Source organism: Halichoerus grypus, chromosome 3, assembly GCF_964656455.1.
Source record: "Halichoerus grypus chromosome 3, mHalGry1.hap1.1, whole genome shotgun sequence".
In the NCBI taxonomy this organism is placed as follows: domain Eukaryota; kingdom Metazoa; phylum Chordata; class Mammalia; order Carnivora; family Phocidae; genus Halichoerus; species Halichoerus grypus.
Genome location: NC_135714.1, coordinates 82,382,857 through 82,408,435, shown reverse-complemented (window position 1 = coordinate 82,408,435; position 25,579 = coordinate 82,382,857). Strand labels below are relative to the sequence as shown.

At 37.0% G+C, this 25,579-nt stretch overlaps 1 protein-coding gene across 8 annotated transcripts in view; it reads left to right on the top strand.

Moving 5' to 3' along the window:
* PPP3CA (protein phosphatase 3 catalytic subunit alpha) overlaps nt 1–25,579 on the top strand; it is a 309,291-nt gene that overhangs the window by 267,799 nt on the left and 15,913 nt on the right. For all 8 annotated transcript variants that reach the window (XM_078069001.1, XM_036095790.2, XM_078069002.1 and 5 more), the window contains 2 exons: nt 5,524–5,649; nt 7,810–7,884. In XM_078069001.1, coding sequence (XP_077925127.1) covers nt 5,524–5,649; nt 7,810–7,884 — 201 coding nt within the window. The remainder of the gene's footprint in view (nt 1–5,523; nt 5,650–7,809; nt 7,885–25,579) is intronic.

Genomic DNA, 25,579 nt, shown 5'->3' with positions numbered 1-25,579 from the left:
TTTTCTGTCCCTCTGTCCCATCTTTTGAAGCTGGGAATGGATGGTCAATTAGAGTTAAAGAGATGAAAAATGTTATTAGAATTCATTATTTCCATTCTTCTGACCTCTCCTCTCCTCCACTGAAAATAGGACTAGTAGTGTTGAGAAAGCCTGAGGTATGCTGGGAGCATTACATTACTAATCTAAAGGCTTTCAGAAAAGAAGCTTTGTATTCCTCTTGAAATCCACTTGAAATATATTGAACCCATGGTTTGGTGAACCAGTTAATGCCTCTTGCTAGCAATATGTTGATAACTTCTCTTAAATTAGAAGCTCTGTTTGGATATTTCTGTTTTTTTTTCACTCATCGCCCTATCATCATCCTCCCTGATGATAACAATTGTAAAGATGTTGAGAAATGTTACCGAGTTCTTACGAAATACTGGTTTTTGTGTCTCATCAAAATCTCAAATTTTAAAGTAGGGGAGACCCCTTTAATTTACAGATTTGGATATGGCCTAGCATTTTAGTGCATGGTGTGGTAAACAAAGGAATGGATTCTATTCTTTGGGTTTCACTCTATTCAGGGCACCTAGTTGTGTCATTAGAAATAATGGAGGTCCAGTGCTATCCCTTGATTACTGATTTTGTATCTTGTGCATGGCATGGCTTCCATGTTTATATAGGGGTCTACAGGTGCAGTAAAAATGATCAGACCAAGTAATTACATAACTTTAAGACCATAATTTTGACATCAGAGAAAGAACTGGCAGTCAGACCTTCAGATTCATGGGGATTAGTATTCTTTCCATCACATCAAATTTTTTTTCCAGCTATTCTTCACAAGTGCATGTGCAACAGAAGAGCACTTTTTTCTATGCAGTCTGGTCTGCTCTAAATTTGGTTAATAACACAAGGTCCATATATATGTCATCATCCCGCTCCAGGCCTCTGATGTAATTGTTCAATGACAAGAGGTCATGTATAATTGCCTGTAGAATAGTGGGATTTCTTGATGGTAGACTTTGTTCTTTCTCTGTTTCTCAGACAAGGCCTCAGGAGTTGGTCTCGAGTGATTCTCGAAGTACAACCATTTGTATTATTTATACTGCACTGGAGATAAATGTCTTTCAAGTACTTCAGAGAACAGCACACTGTTAGGGCTCTAGTTGAGTTTTGTAATCCCAGTGACAGTTAGAGGCAGGTGGCAGGACAGATGTGGGAGGTGGAAGATGAAATGTTAACTGGGAATTTCATGATATAGATATTTGGGACTGTTTTGGTTTAAAGGTTTTTTTTTTCCCCTGTATTTTTGTGATATATATATATATATAAAATACAAAAACATAAAAATTCATGAGTAACCTATTAAGGTGAGGTTATTTGGGAAGTATTTGTGCATGAATACTTTATGTTGCTGAAGAAAAAAGAATACATATTGGTGTATTTGCATTTTTAAGTTAGAGTTATTCTCTTTTTAAACTATAGAAAAGTAGAAAAATGTTCTATAAATAGCCTCTAGAATTACTGAGAATATTAATCAGTAATTGCATTAATGATGAGGTCTTTGTTCCAGAAGTTTGTTATCATTCAGATTTGGAAGTGGTCATATAAATTTTCTAGATAAAGTTAGGGGAGGTAATTGAGACCTCAAAACATTAAGTGGCCTCGGCTCTTGTGAGTATTAAATGAGAGAACCCATCTAGCAGTCGGAGCTCCTGGCCCTCCAATCCAGTGCTCTTTTTTTACAAAGAATAAATGTGGAAGGAGAATCTGTGTCTAAAACTTGGCAGACATTGAATGATTTATGCAGTTAGGGTGAGAATATCATGGAATTCTAGAAAGATCAGGGACTTTAGATTCAGGCCAAAACTGAATTTAACTACTTCTCAAGTGTGACCTTGGGCAAATAACCTCTCTGTTTATTTTCAAAATGCAAATGATTAAGAACTACTTTTGAGGAATATTGTGAAGATTTGTGATTATGTTTTGTGCAGGACCAAATACAGTGCCTGGCATAAAGCAGATGCTTAGTAAATGTAGCCACTGTTAAAATGTATTATTTCTGGTGTTAATAAACAAAAATGAAATCTGAAAAAAAGTTTCTGCTTTATTAGGCACTCAAATAAATTGTGTTGAGTCAATGTTGAATGAATAAATGCTTTATCTCACCAGCTACAAAACAGAACTTCTGTTTTATCTATTGAGCAAGCCGCACCCTCAGTTGTAAATTCGCATTGTATTTCATTTTCTCAAATATGTATTTTGGCAAAAGCTAAAACATCTTTAATTATGAATACGATATTCAAGGTTAAATTACTATAACCGCTAAGACTAGAATTCATCCATTTATAATTTATAAGAGGCAGAAGGGAATGGTGGAAAGGGGATGGATTTGATGTCAGTAAAAGCGGAGTTTAAATATGAGTCAGATCATCCAGTTACTGGTTGCATGATCTTGAACAAGCCACTTCATTTCTCAACCGCAGTTCCTTAGATTATAACATAAAGGCAGTCACACCCACCTCTCAGATTTGTAATAAGGATTAAATGACATATTCTATAGAGCCTCTCCCTTTCCTCCAGGGCACTGTTATAACATCTATTTTCCTTCCTCCGGCTGTATCAACCTAATGCCAGTAAAAAGAGGGGGAAACTTAGAGGAGAAATTATTCTTCAGAAAGACAGTTTAGGGGAGCCTGGATGGCTCAGTCGGTTAAGCATCTGCCTTCGGCTCAGGTCATGATCCCAGGGTCCTGGGATCGAGCCCCACATCGGGCTCCCTGCTTGGTGGGGAGCTTGCTTCTCTCTCTCCCTCTGCCGGAGGCTCCCATGCTTGTGCTTGCTCTCTCTCTGTGTCAAATAAATAAACAAAATCTAAAAAAAAAAAAAAAAAAAAAAAGACAACTTAGAACCTTAAAGATCCTTTGAAATTTATGAGGATACACTTCTGCTAGGAATATGCTGTATCCAAAAATAGTAAAGACCTTTTCAGTGGAGCCGGTATTCAGGTAGTACTTAGCAAAGGCGGGAAATACTTCACCTTTTCCATCTGGCAGATCAGAAGTATGGGTATGGTAATTTGCCATGATTCTTTCATTCTGCATGCCTTTAATACTATACGAATGTATCCTTAGGCCAAGTGTCATATGGCATAAATGGTAGGGTAACTTAAAGAAGAATGGGTGTATAGAAATATACACAGGATTTAGCATTCTGTGGGAAGAAGAGAATGATTCCCTTCATATAAATGTTGACCGCACTACCTGCATTTCTTGTCCCCAAAGTGTCGTGATTCTGTTCCCTGGAACCATGCTGGTGAGCCAGAAATAGGATTCAAAGCAAAGACCATACTGTTCTCAAGTATGATTTTAGTTAACTGCAAGCTGCTGAAAACATCAACATATTATTAGGCTGCAATATGACATATATAGTATCCAAATTACAGAAGAAACAATATATCCTCCTCATATTCTGCAATGATTAAACCCACCAAAAAGATTCTATTCGTTCTGGGCCACACTTTTATAGGGGCATTGCCAATGTGGCATGTTTCCAGAATAAGGATGAGCAGGATGAGGAAAAGGCACTAAAAGCCATCTCATCTTGAAGAAGAGCCAAAGGGAATAGGAAGAATTTTCCTGAAAAAAAAAAAATTTAAGAGAAATACCAAGATGAATTCTTAGCTTCTGAGCATCTATATTTAAAAGGTGGTATGTGGGGGGCCTGGGTGGCTCAGTCAGTTAAGCATCCAAGTCTTGATCTCAGCTCAGGTCTTGAACTCAGGTCTTGAACTCAGGGTCATGAGTTCAGGCCCAGCAGTGGGCTCCGCACTGGGTGTGGAGCCTACAAACCTGCTTAAATATATATATATATATATATATATACACACACACACACACATATATATATGTATATGTATACACACAAGTATATGTATATTTTGGGTTATGAAGGAGCAATGCAGTTATGAAGGAGCGAATGCAGTTATGAAAGCAATGCTATGTTAAAGATATTGTTAAGTAAGAAGTTAATGTAAAGGCTCAAATGCAGTAAACTTTTGGTAGCTTTTCAAAAAATAGATTTTGAAGGGCTATCTTTGCTCTCTTATCTATAATCAAATGTACAATGTAAAAAAGTAATGAAAGGATTGATTTTTCTGTGTTTTAAACCCCTAAACAAAACGAGAAAAAACCTATTTGATATCACCCAGGATCTCTTCAGTAATTTCCACTAATGTGATTCTAATCATGCCATGAGAGGATAATAAAAGTAAAATCTTTCCAAAGCTCAAGAAGATATGATGTGAGAGTTTTGTTCTTCATATTTAAAAGATTGTCATTTAGAATCAGAAGTATACTTGTTCTGTATTTTTCCAGAAGGCAGATTTGGATCAGTAAATGGTAAAGAAGTTTTAAACTCAACTTGAGAATTTCCCACAATTTAAAACTGTCTATCCATAGAACAGATGATGCCGTTAAAACAGGTAGCTTTTCCTAAATTGAAAGTAGTCACAGAGGGGCGCCTGGCTGGCTCAGTCAGCAGAGCATGCAACTCCTGATCTTGGGGTTGTAAGTTCGAGCCCCATGTTAGGTGCAGAGAATACTTAAAATGAAATAAGAAAGAGAGAAAGGGAGAGAGAGAGAGAGGAAGGAGGGAGGGAGGGAGGGAGGACGGCCGGAGGGAGGAAGGAAGGGAGGGAGGGAGGGACGGAGGTAGGGAAAGAAAGAGAAAGAAAGGAAGGAAGGAAGGAAGGAAGGAGGGAAGGAAGGAAGAAAAAGAAAGAAAGAACTCACAGAGACCTACTAAACTTGTATCAGGATTGTTATAGAATGAATTTCTGAATCTGGTTAGAAGTGAGACTGGCGATGCTCTTAGGATCTCTGCAACCATAACTTTCTATGTGTGTATCTAACCTTCAGACACCATGCAAAGCAGAGTGAAAGGGGCAGATTGATTTTCCTAAGTCATGGGTGGTGCATCCGTTTCAGAAGTCAAGGGTAAAGTCAGATACCAGTATAATATTTTATGCAAGATTCAATCCAAACGCTTTATTTTATTAAGTCAAGAATGCAATCTAGTTTACACAACTATTGTGAGTTCTAGTGGGAAATGTGTGCTTTTTTTTTTTGAAAACATAGAAGTAAATTCTGTTCAAATATTTGAGGAGATTATTAAATTGTCAAACTAATTTAGCTATACCACTTTTATTATGGTCATTAGATGTTAAATAAGACTAGAATGTTCCTGGCTGTGAGAGGAGCTTGACCAATTCCTGACAAACATTTGATTAACTATTTTATATAAATATTTGCCAAATTTCAATGCTATTTCATATTAGCATTCATATAGTGTGCAGTTACATATTACACTGAGTATAGTTTAATTCCCAATAGTATAAACACTTTGGACTGATGAAGCTACTTGTCTTGATATTTTGGAACTTAAGTCACATAGTTGAATTCCCTGGATCAACTAAAGCCATGTGGAGAAGCAGAAGTATGTGCACTTGAATCTAATGTCCTTGTTTCTGTTGTTTTTCAGCTGCAGTATTGAAGTATGAGAACAATGTCATGAATATCAGGCAATTCAACTGTTCTCCTCACCCATACTGGCTTCCAAATTTCATGGATGTTTTCACTTGGTCCCTGCCATTCGTTGGGGAAAAAGGTGTGTGTTGGGGAATCTTGAGATGTTCTTAATGCAATCATATAAGAAGGAAGGGGAGGAGATGGGGACTATTCTAAACAATGAAATTCACACGTTGCAACAGGAAAGAAGTGATCTGAAAGTATGTCACTGTGTACCCTGTTAACAAAATACAATGACTGAAATAAGAGGAAACAAAACCAATGAGAAATACTAGGAGCATTTGTATCATCTCATTGGAACAATACAACTCTTTTAAAAATAACAGATCTATAGTTTTAACTGGCTTCAAGCTATAATGGCTACTTTTTCTCCTTACCCCTGTGTATTAATTCAAAAGTGCTATTTTATTTTACAAACTCCCTGTCAGATTAACAGGTTAAGGTAGCTATGCTTTTCTCGCATTTCTGATGTTGATAATAATCATCGTATGATAGTGATCAGTGGGTATAAGAATTTCAGACAGTATATACAACAGCAACAAAAATAGTTCATGACAAATATAGCAACCATTAATGTGTTACAAGGTGAGACAAATTTACATTTAAAAAGTTATAAATATTAACTTGTCCCAGTTTTTCAAAAGAATTGGCTTGCCTTTCCTTCCTTCCTCTCCCTTCATTTTGTTTTATGTTTTGATCTAAACCTCAACAAAAATTTTCAAGGAAAGGCCTGTACCCACTGAGCTTGAGCAGTTAGTTCAGTTAGTTCAGGAGGCCTAGTGGGGACAGACAAGGTCATTCCTCATGCACCTTATCACATAGCGCATTGGAGCAGGTAAATAGGCATCAGAATGAAGGTAAGAGTTTGCACATGTTTCAGCATCCCCATAGGGGGGTTTTAGAGAAAAACTACACATTTTTCTAAAATTTTTATTTATATTAATAAATATGTGTAATATATTAATGTAATACTTATTTTCCTAGAATACTTGTGGGGTTTTTTTCTTTAAATGCCCTAAAATGACTAAATCAGGAAGTTATGATTAGTCGGTGAAGAAATCTTTCTTTTGGATGCCAAAATAAGTCAAAAGTCAATTTTGATAGCCTCTGATAAGTGTTCCCAGCACTACCCATGTCACCATGTTCCCACCCTGATCAGAACACGGTACGTGTTACCGTCCTCCTTTGGCTTCTCGGGAAACAGAAGCAGTGTGAATCCTGACAACTGCTGGGCACCCTTTGAACACCCTTCAGTCGGGCTGTTTCCATTAAGTGTTCAGAATTTGAACATCTGTTATAAAAGAACCTATTCATATATTTGAGTACATAATTCACATTTGATAATTAAACTGAAGCTATGGATTAATGTTGGCTACACTGATGTTTTACTCTTTATCATATGCCTTCCACTCTACAAGAACATTGATTTCAAAAAGTAGCTCTTGAGGAAATAGTGGGCAAGTTTCTTTTCACCTTCATGATAGAACCCAACCTAATTTTAGAAACGGTTAAATGTAAATAACATGCACCTTAGTGTAAAAGTGATACAGTACTAATTTCTGTGACAACACTTCTATGCAATTTTATTGTAATCAATTTACCCAACTGAATTTCTTATTAAACTTACCTAAGCTTTATTGTTAAAGTCTTTCTGAAAATAAAATTTAATGATACATATATCAACTCATTCATTTTTTAAATTAGTATCCTCAAAACTACTTCAAATATATTAGTTCGTCAATCAACGATTTTTATTGAACACAAAACTACATGCCTATCACTGTGCTGGGCTCTCTGGGAGATTAAAAAAATTAAAAAAGAGATCTAGCATTCACTGAGTCCCTGAAGAACAGAAGGTCACAACATGGTCTACATCTAGTAGCATCCATCATTGTACAAACAAATAAAAATTCAAAAGTAGCCATTTCCTCCTTCATAGTTGTATAGTATATTCACAGCCACGTATTTGGTTGTCCATTGTCTATTGACCTATAGCTAGTTAAATGTTACCATAGGATTTCATAGACATGAGCTAATACTTTTATAAAGTCTGTGTAGAATCACAAAGCCGGTTATCTTTTATGATCTGGATTTTATAGAAGCTACTTTGCAGGAGATTCTATATACAATATAGGTAAGAGATGTTATTGCTGAGCTTGCTTATTAATAATGCCAGAGTAATAATTAAGGTTATAATAGAAAATCTGAACTTTTTTGTTTTTATTCTTTTCCTTTTTAGTGACTGAGATGCTGGTAAATGTCCTCAACATCTGCTCAGATGATGAACTAGGGTCAGAAGAAGATGGATTTGATGGTAAGAGACTTGAGCCTTTGTGCTAATGCTATTTGCCAGGTAATCACTTGGTGTCTTATAGGTAACCCAAAGAATGAATTTCTAAGATTAAGATTATGTTAAATTATAACATAGTATGGACAATGGAAGATATTATATTTTCCATTTGCTTTGAAGAAATACACACACACACACACACACACATCATGAAAGAATTACCCTGAAAACAGTGAACTATTTTAACAACCATCTTTCAATAGCTCACATTGCTAAGTGACTTTTCTGGGCTCCTTAAAAAAAAAAAAAAAAATTGAATCCTGTAGCAGAAGTTACCATTTACTACGTAACTTCTAAGAGTGCCTTTAGTGAAGTTGTTCCTGTCAGTTATTCACATTTTTATGTTTATGATAAAAGAAGATATTTACACATTGATATGTTGGTATTCATGTCAATACCAGTATTTTTACCTATCTGTAATAATAAGTAATAAATAAGCTATGTGGCTTTTGTACTGTTGTTTAAGATACTATTTGGTATTCAGTGACCCTTGAAAAGTACGCTTCCTCTATAAGACTAAGGTCCATCAGGTGAAAGATGGATAGAAAAAATCACTGTGGATCTTACCACAGCACCCCAAAATCAATGGAAGGTAGCCACAATATAGTTGGAGGAAGACAGTGTGAGAGCAAACTGTACTTCCGTAAACATGGAATAAGGACCTACTCTCTGTAGGACACTCAGGATTCCAAGATGCCGGAGAGACTGATGCGTAAACAGAAAATATCAATAGAGTAAGACAGATTATAAATTGAAGAGTGAATGTGGCAGTGGAAAGTAGATATTGTGGAAACTTAAGCTGATAACATGTTTCCCTTTTAAAACTGCACTTAAGTCAAATGAAAAGTGAATGTGGACCTTTCTGAAAGTTAGAATCTAAACAGCGTGATGTAATGTTTACTTGGATTTAATGCAGGTCACATCTATAAGTGCAAAATACTAATGCTACGGACCTTAGTAAAAGTAAAATAAAAGTATTCATGCACTCATATGAATCGAGTCTATATGCTTGGGTCTCCCAGCTTCATTACTTGTTTGTCTCCATATCCTATTCTTTAGTCATAGATCACATTGCAAGGGTATGTATAATATAAGGAAGGAGAGAAAATAACATATATATATATACATGAAATAATATTTATATCATATATATATAAACATTACTAGGTTAGAATTAGCTAACAAATAGTTGTAAGAACTTACTTTAGTAACTATATTCATATATTTTGAAATACCCAGGAGTTCAATGGATATTTTGTGCTTTATCCAGGTTCTAGCTGTTTCATATTTTATAGCCACAGTTCGCTATTAGTAACTCTAAGGAATAGTGATAGCATTCAAAAGATAATATTTTCTCATCATGACAGAGATTTTTTTTCTAAAGGAAGAATACCACCCTGGTGGAATCTAAATCTTAAACGCCAACAAACATTTTTCAATAGATGTCTTTTCCTATGTCCTTTTATGCCTCAGAAGGAAGATTCGTTAGCATTAATACGGTGATGTGCGTCTGTTAACAAACTCTATTGTAGTCAAGTTCATTGGCCAATATTTATAATATAGACAACGCGATAAAAATGTAACATATGGAATAAATAAGACTGCATAGTACACCTGTAATAATATGTTAATAATAAGTAGATTGTAATTATACATTAATCCATTCGCTCAACAAATATCTATCGAGCACCTACTGTGTGCTAGGTACCGTAGCTAAAATGCCTGTTCATTTCAACAGTGCAGGTGTTTCCTGCAGTTAAACATTACCAAGACTAACTCAGTGTTTATGTTAGTAATAGTGAGTTCTCTTTACCCACCCTCTCAGTCACTTACATGAAAGGGTATATTTTGTGACTTACTCTGCTTTAAAATAATTACTTCCAGTCATCATCCAGTTATTCATCAGCAATTGCTTTTAAGCCTGTTAATTCCAATTATGGAGTGCATGTCTTTCAAGGGATTTGGAAAATTTTTTTGTTTCTAAGCAGACCACTGAAATCTCATTCTACCATGCTTAAATCTTTGGTCTGTCCTGTAGAGAAAGAGCCGTGACCTCTAACAGTGATCTTTAAGCTCAAATCTCATAAATAGGCCCTCTAAGGAAAACAAAAAGAAAACAGAAATAAAAATATTAATTAAAAGTATGTTGAACTTAAGACATTATACCTTTTGAAGTAAACAATCAGAAATGTTCTTGAGTGCTTTATGTAATATGATGCAAAGACTACAAATTTCTTCAAAGGTGCTCAAAGAATAACTTGTAAAATTTTCCAGAACTCTCTGACTCTCTGAGATTATAGTTTATTGAAGTTCCTTTTTTTTTTTTAGAGTGAAGGGTGCCATATTATTTTCAACCTTAGGATAAAGTTTCCCATTCCTCCCAGTCCCTCCCGCATGCAGCCTGCAGTCTGTGTCTCTCTGGGTTCTGGCCTTGAGCTCTGCCTACCAGGCTCCCAGGCTTGTTGGCTACAGAAGTGAAAGCAGGAATCAGAAGACATCAGAGAACTTAACTGAGCCTCTTCCTTAAATGGCTGCTTATTCTAAGGGCAGGGGTGGAGACGTGTGGAATCTCTTCATGAGTTATTTATCAAGTTCTTCTCAATATTTTGTTCCATGTTCTTTTTTTCCTTCTATTTTGTTCCATATTCACTGTCAACTGAAAAGTCAAAGGTACTAACGATACCTCTACAGTCCATGACTATCTCTTTATCTCATCAGGTTGACTTCTTAGTGTCTATGAAGTCTATAGCAAATAGGGATTCTTGTCATTTCCTAGAGGAATGGAAGTTATGGGATCAGTTTTGCTTTTCCTTCAGATTCTGTCAGCTCCCCTTTACCATTTAATAATGACAATGACAGTGTCTAACATTATGTGTCAGGCATTATTCCAAGTCCTTTGTATGTATTAACTCTTTACTAATTTGACCAACAAAAATTTACAATTATTAACGGTCATTCTTTTTAAGTATGTTTACAAAGTGATTTATATTATCTCCTCCTCACAACAACCTATTGATATAGATGCTATGATTATCCCTATTTCACATTTGAAGTGATTGAGGCTGGATGAGGTGAAGAGAAAGTCTAGGGTCACACAGCTAGTTAAGTAATAGAGCCTGGATTCAAACTAATGTCTGCCTTGTTCTCAGACCCTTGAACTTTCTACAAACTGTGATTACAATGCTTGAAACCTTTTTCTTTGTAACAGCATGATGCCTTTTTGTTGTTGTTGACAAACAACACTTAAGCATAGTTTGTTCTGCTTAAATATACTATAAAATAAGGAAGTAGATTTTTTTGTGCTATTTGGCCATGAAAGTCAAATAAATGGCAAATAAGACAGTTTCATTCTATTCCTTTCATCTTAGTTCACTCTGAAAAGCTATGTGTTTCATTGTGTTAAGAATTTTGTTGTAGCGGGGGCGCCTGGGTGGCTCAGTCATTAAACATCTGCCTTCGGCTTGGGTCATGATCCCGGGGTCCTGGGATTGAGCCCCACATCGGGCTCCTTGCTCAACAGGGAGCCTGCTTCTCCCTCTCCCTCTGCTGCTCCCCCTGCTTGTGTTCCCTCTCTTGCTGTGTCTCTCTCTGTCAAATAAATAAATAAAATCTTAAAAAAAAAAAAAAGAATTTTGTTGTAGCTGAGGAAACAATAATTCCTCTGGCTCATCTAGTCTTTGCTAAGTAGAAATCATGTCATGAATCTCTCCTCCTTCACTTCGGCCTTACAAATAAAGGAATTTGATAGCCTATCTAGAACAAGGTTGCTGTTTTAAATTGGTCTGTGGCTCTTTTATGTTGAAAATAAAAGACAAAACTTCTATCATCTTGTAAAGTTTTGAAACCGTTTAATACCAATGCATGTCTTTTGAGGATCTAATTTATATGTATTGGGGTCTTTGTTTCCTGTTTCTACTTCTGATTTTGGATGATAAAATTATAGTCTGGTTTCAATTTGGGGTTGTTATTCCCCAGAACATTTTAGAGAAGGAAGAACTCCAAATAGATGTATTTCCTTTGGGTAGTTAATTCACATTAATGAAGAAGACTCATTTCAAACCAAGGATTAGAAAGTGATCCCAAAATGGGCGGGGGGGGGGGGGGAAGCTGACAGAAATCAAGCAATATGCTTCATTTCAAAAGTTTCTTTATTGTTCATTATTACAACAAGAACATCTGGAATAACGATAAGCATTAGAAACCTAACGACAGTTTCATGAGTTAGAAATATTTATTTATTTGGAACTTTCTTTTAAGTCCTAAAATCTTAGACTCTGAGATCACACATATATATATGTGTGTGTGTATGTGTGTGTGTGTGTATTATAAATATATGTATACACATACACAAGTTATGTTTGAGACTACGATATGTGGCAAGTCTGGCTAACAGAAAAATTGTGAAGGTGAAACTGAAATCCTGTAGGATAAGAAAGGACAGAAAAGAATAATAAAATGAAGACATTTCAAGCCAAATATAGTTTCAGGCTGCACTGGAAAGACTTAATATTAAATTAGAATTTATGTCTCTGCTTTCATCTAAAGAGCAAACCACATGGTGGAACTCTTATCCTTTATCCACATTTTTGCCTTATCCTAATTCAGGCCAGTCACTGAATATGGGATCAGAGCAGTTTTTTGCATCCCTCTATGAAACCATCTAAATTGTATACAAGAAAATTATCTCCCATCGTCTGCTTTGAATTATTAGATAATTCTTGATATGTAATATCGTGGGTTCCAGAGTGTCTCCCCACTTCTTTCTGTCTAACTTAAAAAAGCCATTCCCAGCTTTTTGAAGTGTGCAGTTGAGAATTAGTGGCCCTCACATGGCATTTGATTGGTCCCCGAGGAATACCTCTATAAAGGTTTGGTTATATTATTTTCTACCAAAACTGTATTTAGGGGCACCTGGGTGGCTCAGTTGGTTAAGCGACTGCCTTCGGCTCAGGTCATGATCCTGGAGTCCTGGGATCGAGTCCCACATCGGGCTCCCTGCTCGGCAGGGAGTCTGCTTCTCCCTCTGACCCTCCCCCCTCTCGTGCTCTCTCTCTCATTCTCTCTCAAATAAATAAATAAAATCTTTAAAAAAAAAACTGTATTTAGTTGCCATGATGAATGTTTGAGACAAAATTTCATCTTAAAAACTCCCATCTGCCTTGTGCATCGGGCAGCAGCACATATACTAAGAGCCATTAACTTAGAAATTTTCTTGCGGCTGTAATTATTGTCATTTCTGGACATCTCATCGTATGTCCTATAATAATTGACAGTTTGGCTTGGGGGAATATTATGTTTTAATATAAAAAATAGAAACATTTAAGGGCACCTGGGTGGCTCAGTCCATTAAGTGTCTGCCTTCGGCTCAGGTCATGATCCCGGGGTCCTGGGATCGAGCCCCATATCGGGCTCCCTGCTCAGCGGGAAGCCTGCTTCTCCCTCTCCCTCTGCCTCCTCCCCCTGCTACTTCTGTCTCTGTCTCTGTCTGTCTGTCTCTCTTTCTCTCTCTCAAATAAAGAAATAAAAATCTTAAAAAAAAATTCTGAAGACCCAAAAATTTACCTGGAAACATTAAAAAAAAAAATAGAAACATTTAAAGATTTATTTATTTGAGAGAGAGAGAAAGAGAAAGAGAGAGAGCAGGGGGAGGGGCAGAGGGAAAGGGAGAGAGAGAATCTTCAAGCAGACTCTCCGCTGGTGTGGAGCCCGACGTGGGGCTCGATCCCAGGACCTGAGATCATGACCTGAGCCCAAACCAAGAGTCAGCCACTTAACCAGCTTGCACCACCCAGGTGGCCCCAAAGTAGAAACATTTAGACATACTAAGGAAATAAATAGCTCCAAGGAACACAGTGGTGATAGGATTCTTGTTCTGTCAACATTGACACATAACCCAACATTGGTAAGCTTGGTAAAATGCTTGCAAAATGAACAAAGGATGAGTAGGAATATAAATTAGGAACGTCATAATGTATTTGAAAGTTGAGGTGACCGTATCAAAACTATGATAGTGTTAAGAATAAAACATAAAGGGAGCTACTCCAAAGAGCTGTCCAAGGACTTACAGCTATAGAATAAGTGGGGCCAAGGGAAGAAAAGTTGATTTGGGTGGTTCAGGCCTAGGTGTCTAGGAGGATGAGAACATTTATGGGAAAAACTCACCAGCTTCAGGAGAAATGAGTTTGAGTAAAAGTGACACACATAGCTCTGGCAATGTCTAAGTGGGATTTGGAAGTGGAATCCTGGAAATTGGAAACAAAATCTGGGCTGGTGTTAGAGGCTTGGAATTAAACGTCATCATCGAATCAATTGGGTGAGATAGGCCTCCAAAGTTGCTGACATATCGGAAAATTGAAGACCGATCCTTAAAATTAACCCTTGATGAAGCTGGAGAAAAAAGACAAAAGGAGCCAAAGAGAAAGGAGCAATCAAGTAGTAAGGACCAGGATTATAGAGCGGTTCAGGCAGCAGCTGTTAAAAATATTTGCACCAAATGCAGAAAAATTACTGTGAGATGTACGTCTGGCCCAAAAATGAAATATTAGGACATCACTATGCTTGTCAGATATCAGATTATTGAAAAGAGGTGTTTATGTTAGCTGTGGTATTTATAATAGCTAAAAAAAGAAAATAGAAATAATTGGCAAAGGGCCAAAAAATAAAATTTCAGACTACCTCAATTTTCATATCATGTTATATTTTTATTTTATTTTATGTATTTTTAGTTCTCTGTAAAAATATTTCTTCATAGAATATCTTTTTCTGCGTATTCAGGGGCAGGCAAACACATCGTTTCTGCCTTCGTTGAGCTGAGAGGCTCGGGCAGCAAGAAATGGATTTTAAATATGTTGTCTTACAGAGGCTTGACAAGGTTGAGGGAGGGAGCATGAATTGGGACAAAATAGTTGATAACTAAAGGAGAAAAATTAGAGGACGTCTTTAGTGTCTTCTACTTCTGACAAGGAAAAGAAAAACACTTTATGTATTTTACTGTTTTTGGAGGTACAGCCGTGTGAGAAATCCATGTCAGTTTTCTAGGAAACAATATGCAAAGATGGGTATTAGTTTACCAGTGTTAAGTTCTCTTATGTGTTTTATAATATTTGAGTTTGAGTGAGATAATCGGAGAAAGGAAAGACATACATTAGAAAGAAAAATTATTCAATATTTTGTAAAAGGTTTTGTTATTTTTTTCCTCAGGATTTTGTTAATTACCTTCCAGTTTAGTGTTGATTTTTTTTTCAATTACTTAATAATTTGGTCTTTAATTTAGAATGTAAGCCATTTTTGTCACTATAAATGTATCCTTTGTACTCTGCACCATTTATAGTATAGGTAACGGCTTTTTTTTTATCATGATTATGCCATAAAAAGGAAGCAAATAGTTATATTCAGTATATCATTAAAATTGAAACATGTCTAAAAAATACACAGGGATTTTCTAGGTAGTAGGCTAGAAATTCCCATCATATTTATGGCTATTAATGTTTTGGGGCCTTGACTATCATACAAGGTGCCTGGTTAGCCATCATATTGTAATCAGTATCATCAAGTCTAGCTTACCATATTTAATTGCAGTAACTAAAATCCTCCTAAGTTGCTAATTAAAACGATACAACAAGACAGACATTGAAAGTACTGCTTTCTCGTCATATTGTACTACCATGATTTAGCACAAATGTGTTTCTTTATTACCGCACAGGATTTTCACATTACATAGAAGCCAAACTTTGCAGAACAAAGTAAAAATGAAAAAACAGCCATATCCTTGTTATAGCTACTTGGTTGGATAGTGTCCACCATTGGCTAGAATATTACGCTCACAGTAAGATAATACTCTCCAATTGTATGCTGTATTTTCATAGACGCATGTATTTTACACATGTACAGTATTTATACACAGGTTTAAAAATCATTAATTTTTGTAGTATTTGAGCCTTCCTCCAACTAATGGTGACATTGGCCAACTTACACTAAACATTAGCCATTGCATACCTAAGCATACACTTCAATTAAATGTATTTGAGAAAGAAATCCATGTTGCATCGTAAGAAGGGAAAAAAGCTTGTGCTCTATAAACCTGAATATAGTCTTTATTTGAAGGGAATTGAAGTGGAGAGAGATCTTTTTCCTCAGTGAAGGCAAAGATTTTGTATATAGGTATGTCTGTATTTTATTTTATTTTATTTTATTTATTTTTTTTTTTTAAAGATTTTATTTATTTGACAGAGAGAGACACAGCGCGAGAGGGAACACAAGCAGGGGGAGTGGGAGGGAGAAGCAGGCTTCCCGCGGAGCAGGGAGCCCGATGTGGGGCTCGATCCCAGGACCCTGGGATCATGACCTGAGCTGAAGGCAGACGCTTAATGACTGAGCCACCCAGGCGCCCGGTATGTCTGTATTTTAGAAAAACATTACCTCTCACAAACAAGGTTGAGGTAATTGGCATGTGAATGAGGCATTCATCACAAAAGGGACTATAGTGGTAATGTAAGCTTGCTGAAAAGTGATACCATAAGAAAAGATAATTCTTCTTGTATTTTTGGCAGAGCTTTCATGTTTCTCTTTGTGCCAAGGCATTTTATGGGTACAAAGTTGTCTACCTGAAGATTGTGCTTATATGAGAATAATTATTAGTTAATTGAACACCTGCAGACAGAGTTGTTGTGAGTCCAACGTTTGTAAAACATTCTCTTGATGATAATTGCTTGATCTCTGATGACAAGTCTAAGGGCTCTATGAAAAAGTTAAATAAGTGCTCAGAAAATCTAAAAAAAAATTTTTTTTAAAGATTTATTTATTTATTTGACAGAGACACAGCGAGAGAGGGAACACAAGCAGGGGGAGTGGGAGAGGGAGAAGCAGGCTTCCCGCCGAGCAGGGACCCTGATGCGGGGCTCGATCCCAGGACCCTGGGGTCATGACCTGAGCCGAAGGCAGACACTTAACGACTGAGCCACCCAGGCACCCCAGAAAATCTAGATTTTAAAAATATTTTTCTATGAGTGTAGTCTGTTTTTGCTCTTCCTCTTTACTTATATGAGAAGCTATAAAACTTTTCTTCCATTTTTTTTTTCTCAGCACAGAAATAGAAATCTTGATTCTATTTGGTCAGCCCACCTTTTTGGAGTGTTTCTTTTCCTTTTCTTTCTTTTTTTTTTTTTCCTGAAAAATGAAACCAGCAGCATCCTGGCTGCCAGCATTTTCCCCTGGTAAATGTGCCATCATCTGGGGCCCAGCCTTCCCAGCCTGGCTGGCACAAAATACAACTGGGGCCCCAACTTAGGGAGCTTGATATTAACAAAGATCACACAATCAGTCTTTTAATCTACAGTGAGAAGTGTGAGTGTTAGAGAAACTGGAATGTCTACCTCTGCACAAACATTTCCTTCTTCTTAATAATAACAGCAAACATTTTTGAGTACTTCTCATGTACCAAAGCTCTGTGCTAAGTGCTCTAGCACGCATATTTGTTAAATGTTAAGAGCGAATGAACACATTACTTATTTAATTCTTCCACCCAGCTATGAGGTGGATCAGTCAACCTGCTACTGTAAGGGATTTTGGCTCTGGGTCAGCACTTTTCAGCTGTTGACCTTATGCAAACAAATCACCATCTCTGTTTCCGTGAATCATCCTAAGGACGGTGGAGACTAATAGTACTTCCTCCTGTGGTTGTTGTGAAGGTCGTGTGAAATAATGCAAATAAAACACTTTGAACTTCCTTGACTTTATAGATGAGGAATATGGACGTGGAGAAGCTTAGTAATCTGTCCAGGACAGCACAGCTAGTGAATGGAGTTGCTGAAACTCCAAGCTAGGTCTTTTACTCCCAACCAAAAGTTCTTCACCACTGTTCCCTTCTACCTCCCACATGCCGGTGTCTTCAGGTCTTCAGAAAAGTGAATGAGCCAGCTATTTATGATCCGAAGCCTTGTACTAGGGCCAGAACTCTTGAAGACCTTTGCCCCCTGGACAGTACTTCCCTAGACATTTCAGATGTTTGCCTCAGCTTCTCTTCTGTACTCTGCCTCTGTGGCCCACCAGTACATTTTTGATTGGCATATCCCTTTCCTCTGATAAGATAATAATATCTTTGGGTATTGTTTAAGTCTCACCTAAGTCGCCTATACATGCCTGTGCATTGATCATTGGCCACAACCTAATGCTCATTTCTTTTTATTCTCTTTCTTGGGCAAAACATCACTGCATCACCCATGTGCTGGCAAAATACCCCACCTAGGTCTTGAATAGCATCAGAAGACCTTTGAGTGGTTTTGTTTCAGATGAGCTCAATACATGTCTGTGCCTTGGGGGCCTCCACTGTCAGACCAACGAGTTGCCTTACTTATCCCAGCCTGTTTGTTGTGCTGTCAGATGGTGCTCTGTTAATTTTCTATTTAGCATATGACACGTAGGACCATGAAACATAATATTTTACTCTGTCCATTTTCCCCCTTAATTTGTATCATTTCAGTGATAAATTTAGTTTAGCTTTGGTAATTTAAATGTAGTTCTAGCATTTGATAAATGCATAAATCCACAAGGGTCCAGAATTCAGTTCTAGTGCATGCATTCTTTCGGCATTTAGCATGCATGCATAATGGGGTCCTTAATAAATACCTTTTTGAAGCTTACATCCTCACCTATACCCAGAATAATCCTGGATAGCTCAAACACCCAGGCATTATGATTGTTTCTCCCATAGACAATAAGTCTAAATTATTAACTTGACATTTATTATTTCATTTCATTTTGCTTTGATTTTCACTTGTCAATTTAAAAAAAATGATGTGTTTCTGTCATGATAAATAGGTCAATCTGACTAGGATTTCACATGCCATTAGTTTCTACTTTGGTAAATATAAATCAACTCCAATGTTCTTTGTAAGGCATAGTTTGAATATGTGATGGTTTCTCGAAAAATCAACAGAAGTTCTCTAATTTACTTTAAGGTATTTAGTTTTTACCCAAGTTAGAATTATGCGTATAACCAATTTCTACGATTCTACTGAGGAGTCCCTGAACAGATGGAACAAAATGTCTCAGAGAACAAAAGTCCATGGAATCAAATTAAAGCTTGTAAACAGAAGTAACTTTTAATTACATAGGATAACCAAATAATGACAGCTATTTGACATTTGGGAGTAGTCTGTACATTTTGAAGATTTCCTATCCAAATAATTCATTTATGTTTTATGACAAGAAAAGTGGAAAAAAAACAATCTAGGCTGTACTGGCCTTTCTTAGAATCCATTATCTTCTGTTGCTTTCAAAATGTGATATGAGACAGAATCGTCTTATGCCAAATATCACACTATTGCAGGGTCTATTATGTGCTGAGATTTTAGTTGAACTAAAAAACATATGGAAAAAAATTCAGAATCTCTGGTTTGGAGTGAATTTGGCGTGAGCAGCCATTATATCGCAATTGTATCACCTATGGCTATGTCTTATGGGAGAATGAAAATCAAAATTAAAAAGGTATTCCAAACATTTTAGGTTATGATCTTCAAAAAGATGAAGTTTTACAGGAATTTTTAAAATCTGTGATCCAGAGGGTGTTTTCCTGCCTCACAAAGTAACCTACATAAGCGTAGGTAGAGCTATTTGGCGAGGCCCAGCACCTAACAATCTCTTTGGACTACCTTGAACTGGCACTGATGTCAAGTGGATGAGCAGTGCAGATCTCCGAGTTACGGCTGGTCGAGGAACCCTTCCAGCAACCAGCAACTCTAGACACTGAACAGTCTCTTTCTTGATAGAGCAGCAGTGTTCATGCTAGAACATTTGTACTACTGGAGTTAACCAAGGATGTCTCAAAGGGAGTTTCAAGGGAATCCATCTTCTCATCCTCAGCTTCCAGATGTCCTCCTTCCTAAAACTCTCCTGAGCTGGAGGGTGCAGGCCTCATTACAGCTTCTTCTTTTCCACCTTTTCTTTCGCAATTGCCCTTCTCCCACTTTAACAAAAAAGTGTAGGTCTCTGGAGACATCACCATTGTGAACCTTGCCTTGAGACGTTTAGTACTGGAGTACCAACAGAGAGATGCTGGAAAATTCAGTGTCTAGAAGTCTCCTTAAGCAAGGCAACATAACCCCCTTCCATCCTTGTCACTAAGGGATGCATTCCAATAATACTTTGTTTCTATGCTTTTAACATATTTTTAAATATTTATCTTATATTTGTGCTAGCTAGCTCAATTATGTACTACTAATAATTGTGATCTTGATTACACAGGAATTTTTGAACACTTAGGGCTTCATTGTGTCAGGAAATTTTTTAAAAATACATGTAACTTAGGGTCACCTGGGTGGCTCAATCAGTTAAGCGTCTGCCTTCGGCTCAAGTCATGATCTCAGGGTCCTGGGATCAAGCCCCGCATTGGGCTCCCTACTTAGTGGGGAGCCTGCTTCTCCCTCTCCCTCTGCCTGCCGCTCCCCGCAACGTGTGCTCTCTCTCTCTCAAAAATAAATAAATAAAATTAAAAAAAATACAGTTAACTTAGATTTTGAAACATATTTTTGATAATAAAGTACAGTGTAGTCATAAAACTATTTTAAAGTATAAATATATAATTCACTAGAGTAAAATTGGGGAAATGGAAGTGGAAATACAATTTCAAAGAAAAATAGGACTCATGTAAGATTTCTAAGTGTCAATGAATAGCTTGTTCATGGATTTTTTTCTTTACATGGATGATGGTGGGATGAAATTGTTGTGATATTTATATGCCATTAGTAAAAAAAAATGTAATATAGTCATTTCATTTTAAAATGGCAATGTCTATGATATTATATTCTCTACAACTATTTAAATTTGGAGGTGGGAATAGTATACTTTGGAGGATAGTCTTTAGTAGATGCATGAGTAAAAAATGTAAAAGCTACAGTTTTTTTTTTAAGTCAGTCTAGCAGAGTGAACACAATTAGTCAGTGTTGATGGTGCTATCCTTAAATCCAAGGGCTCAAATGCCTGATGGTATAGGCAAATGTAGTAAAGCACTTGTCACATTCATAGCCAAGGGCAAAACCAGGTGGATGTCTGAGTAACTTATAGATAGCATCACTTTGTTGGCATATAGAAGCTCAAGATCTGTTATTGCTAAAGTAGGTCAGAGAAAGAAAAGACAAGAAAGAGTAAGGTTTAGGGGATTATAGCACATGGTTTGGATTCATAGCCTTATGGGGACATGTGTTCTCCTAAATAAGATAGTCTGTATACTTATGATTTTATCATCATCATCTGTAAAAAGACCAATTATGCAAGGTTTTTAGAGGCATCTGAAGACTCTTCTTTGTATGATATCTTGTATTTCAAAGGTGCTAATTTTGGTTGGAAACCTAACTAATTTTTGTCTTTAATATAACACAACAAAAGATATTTTTTATCTCAACATCTTATGCTTCATTCCATGAATAGCCTTTATTCAAATTCAATAATTGCTCTATTTGATGAAAAATACAATCTGGGGGTACATCTAAACTCTGCTTAATAATAATGAACCATGATAAAATTTTACTTTCAAATAGAATGTTTCCTACAGAGATAAATTTTGTTATTTTTTAACAAATTTGGAAAAGTGGTAAGTTTTCTCTATTAGTTTCTTAAATTCTAATTAAAAAGGTAGAGATTTGAAGCCTACCAGCAATATATAGTTCCTAAAATATCTTTCCTTTGAAAAAAGTGCAAAATGTTAGTGTATATGCATACTTTTGTATAGGATATATTTTATTTAATAATATATGCTATGAATAAACTTGTATTAAAAGGCCTTTAAAGAAAGAAGCCTAAATAATAGCAAAAACTGAGGCCACTATAATAATGAGGTGGAGAATTTCTGCTACTGTTCACATTAAAAAGTAAACACCTCACTTTTCTCTGCTTTTTTTGGAAAAGGAGCTTTTTCGCATTCTAATAATATGAAAATATTCCTATTTTATAAGACATCTGAGTATAAAATTTTTATGTAGCTCATCATCTTCATTTCTTACAATTACCAAAAGGTATTGAAAGCAATTAGAATCCACTGAATTGGGCATATAAAACAAAACCTTACCAGGTCAATTTTCTCCTGGAGCTGAGGAGGGACGGAGTGGGTGTAGCTGCACTGAGAACTTTCCTTTATTGCTTCCTTTGGCCAGCTTATGCATCCTCGTTGTAACACAAAGGGAGGGATGGAGACACCTCTCTTCTCAAATCTGCTTCTCTTTTCCCTCAAAACCAAGCTTCTTCCAAATGTAGTTTTGTGGGGGTTTTTTGGACATTTTATTATTAAAATATTTTAACTATACAAGAAAGTTGAAACAATTGGTTGGTGAATATCCATGTACCCATCACTTATTGTCTACAATTAACATTTGACTATAGCTGCTTTGTCACATATCTACCTCTCTATATATCCTTCAGTTCATCTCTTTCTCCCTTTGGTAGATACATGACAAAGTACGTTCTGTAAATCTCTACTAGGAGTATGCTAGTACGTAAACTTCTTGCCTATGTGTACTGCCGTGCTCACACCTTTACGGGTTAGCGCAGGCCGCTTCTGCTTCTCACCGGGGCATGTCTTCATCCACACCAGACTTCTCATCCACCCCTGAATACCACGTGGATTGTTGTGGCCTCCAAAAGTTTGCAAATTTTCTTCCTTCTACGGAGAATACCCATTGTCCTTGTTCTTTCACTATTACTTATCCTTCAAGATCCTTTAACTACTACTATGATTTCAGTGAAGTTTTTTTCTCATGCCTCCAGGCAGTTAACATCTGCTTTCAGTGGCATGCTGGTACACCTTTAACCACTCATCCTCCAGGGGAAAATGGCCCTAGTTGGTGGCATTTGCAGATTTCCATCGTATATATTCTCTTCCCTACCGCTGATGTCAGGCTGCCAACATGGAGTTAAGGAGAGATGTGCTCAGGGTCACCTGGTAGTTCAGTCGGTTAAGCGTCCGACTCTTGATTTTGGCTCAGGTCATCATCTCACGGTCCTGGGATGGAGCCCGTGTTGGGCTCTGTGCTCAGCGGGAAGTCTGCTTGAGATTCTCTCTCTGCCCCTCCCTCTAGACCTCCCCCTTCTCGTGCTGTTTCTCTCTCTAAAATAAATAAAATCTTAAAAACAAAAAGAGAGATGCGCTCAGTCTACTCTCACTAGTGGACTCAAGCCAGCTTGGGCACACCACTGCTACTAACACTCTATTTGTCACACTCTCTTGTTGTCATTCACGTGATTTCCTACAGTGGAGATCATACTTTATTCATATTTCTGTTGCAGGCAGTTAGCACGTGGTAGGCGACATGGGCTAAGATTCTCAAGCACCCTTAATGAATAAATGATTTGGGTAGTATTGTATTCTATCTAGCACTTCCCACATACTCTAATTCAGTTACTGCTGAGGAATTCGCAGTAGTTGCTCACCGGGTTGGAGCTGTGCGCTGGATGACAAAGCACGTGTGATGTGTGGCAGATACCCCGTGTGCTGAGAATCTCTCTTCACCCCAGCAGTTGGCCCCTCTGGGCACTGATGCTGCTGCACTTTCCCAGTCCCCTTAGAGGCTGAAATCCACCCTGCGGGGATGCAGCACTCACTCAGCAAGCCACTTGGCATGGGTACCTTTCCAACTTCATGAGAAGTCAGCGAGGGGCTAAGTTAAGGTCAGAAAGGACACATGTTAAAAGCAAATCTTTAAAGATGCCCTTGGTCTGTACATGAGCCTCTTCCACTTTGAGGAAAACTGAATGTGCAGGATTGCCTCGATCCTGGATATAGTAGCATCATACCCCAGGCATAAAAGAAGATCAGAACTTAAACGTTGAAGAGAGAGAGGGGCTCAGAAAAGAAGCGGTAATTATCAGAATGGAAATGCAAAATGAAATTTTACTTAAAATGACTATTTCTTTTTAAACATATGAAATGTTGCCTTTCAGTTAGGGACTTGGAGGTTAAAATGTTCTATTCTTTTCAGTGAAAAATAGTTATTTCAGTTTTAGAGTGAAAGGTATTTTATGTGCCTTCATTATTTGATATGCTGAATTTTAATTTGAGCTACTGTGGTCATTTCCACGACTTAAAGAGAGCAAGTATGTTGAATGTGACATTGTATTTGCATGTTGCAACTAGTAAAATTCTGAAAAACGTGCCTTTTCCTTGATCCTTTCATAGAATATGGACTATGAGGACTTGCAATGGAACAAACATTATTTGAATATTTCAAATTTTTGTGAGGTTATCCAAGTGTGGCATTAGCTTAATTTTGATTTTGAATATTTGGAAAATATTGAAGGCAATATCTACCTTGAGAGATACTCATTTTGAATGTCTCTTCACACTGTTTATGATTAGGTTATTTTTGATTTTTTGAGTAAATGTGTTCTAATTTTATAAAAGTAGTAATAAAACTTTTTTTACCTATCTGTGTTATTGAGAAATTTAAAAAGAGACAGCAGTTCTTCATTAAGAAAAGTGTTGTCGGGACGCCTGGGTGGCTCAGCCGATTAAGTGGCTGCCTTCAGCGGTTCAGCTCATGATCCTAAGGTCCTGGGACCGAGTCCCGCATGGGGCTTCTTGCTCAGCGGGGAGCCTGCTTCTCCCTTGCCTGCTGCACCCCCTGTTTGTGCTCGCTCTCTCTCTCTCTGATAAAAAAAATAATGTTGTAACATACTGTGAATCACCATTTATTGGGAGTACACCTATGAATACAACGAATACATGAAGTAGAATAATCTATTACATGCTCTTCAGTAAGTCATTTGATCTGAAAAAAATTAGGAATGACAGACTGGCTCTGACTATCAGAATGTTGATTTTACATTTCAAATTTAGAATTTATTTGCACATTTTTCTGAGAATCAGTTAATACTGAGCTGAAAAGGACAGATCTATATAATTTCTTTCTCTCCCTTTCCAATTTAGTTTCACTTTTCTTTGCTCTGGTTGTGGTTTTTACAAGGCCTTTATTGAAAAATTTCTGGGAGATTATCCTTCTTATATATTTTTCACTTACTTTATTTTATGTTTTCCCTTTCTCATTTCTCTTAAATATATACAGTTTTATTTCTAGTTATTCCTTTTTGCTGCTTTTCTTACTGTGCTTCTAAATATAGTCACCACTTTTGGAGTTCACCCACATTTTACATTCTTTGTATCTGTTGGATGGATTTATGATCTGGCCATACTGTGTGTTGGAGAGGGTCAGAATCTTTTCCGTCACTTAGCACCTCATGACCCCGGAGTGGACTGGGTCAAACAGACTGGAAATATTAACTATAGAGTAGGAATAGCACAGTGTTAGACTGAAAGAATTTAACGGAATAACGGAAAATATATAGATAAGAAAAAAAGCCACCTTAAGGAGACAAATTGCCATCCCACTTTTTTTCTTTTCTTAACAAATGTTCCTTAGTAGTCTCTTGATCATAAATTACCTAAAATGCAGCATAGGGACATCAGACTTTTAGATGGTCTCTAGGAAAGGATTTATTGTATAAAGCATCTTTTTTTTTTTAAAGATTTTATTTATTTATTTATTTGACAGAGACATGGTGAGAGAGGGAACACAGGCAGGGGGAGTGGGAGAGGGAGAAGCAGGCTCCCTGCAGAGCAGGGAGCCCTATGCGGGGCTCGATCCCAAGACCCTGGGATCATGACCTGAGCCGAAGG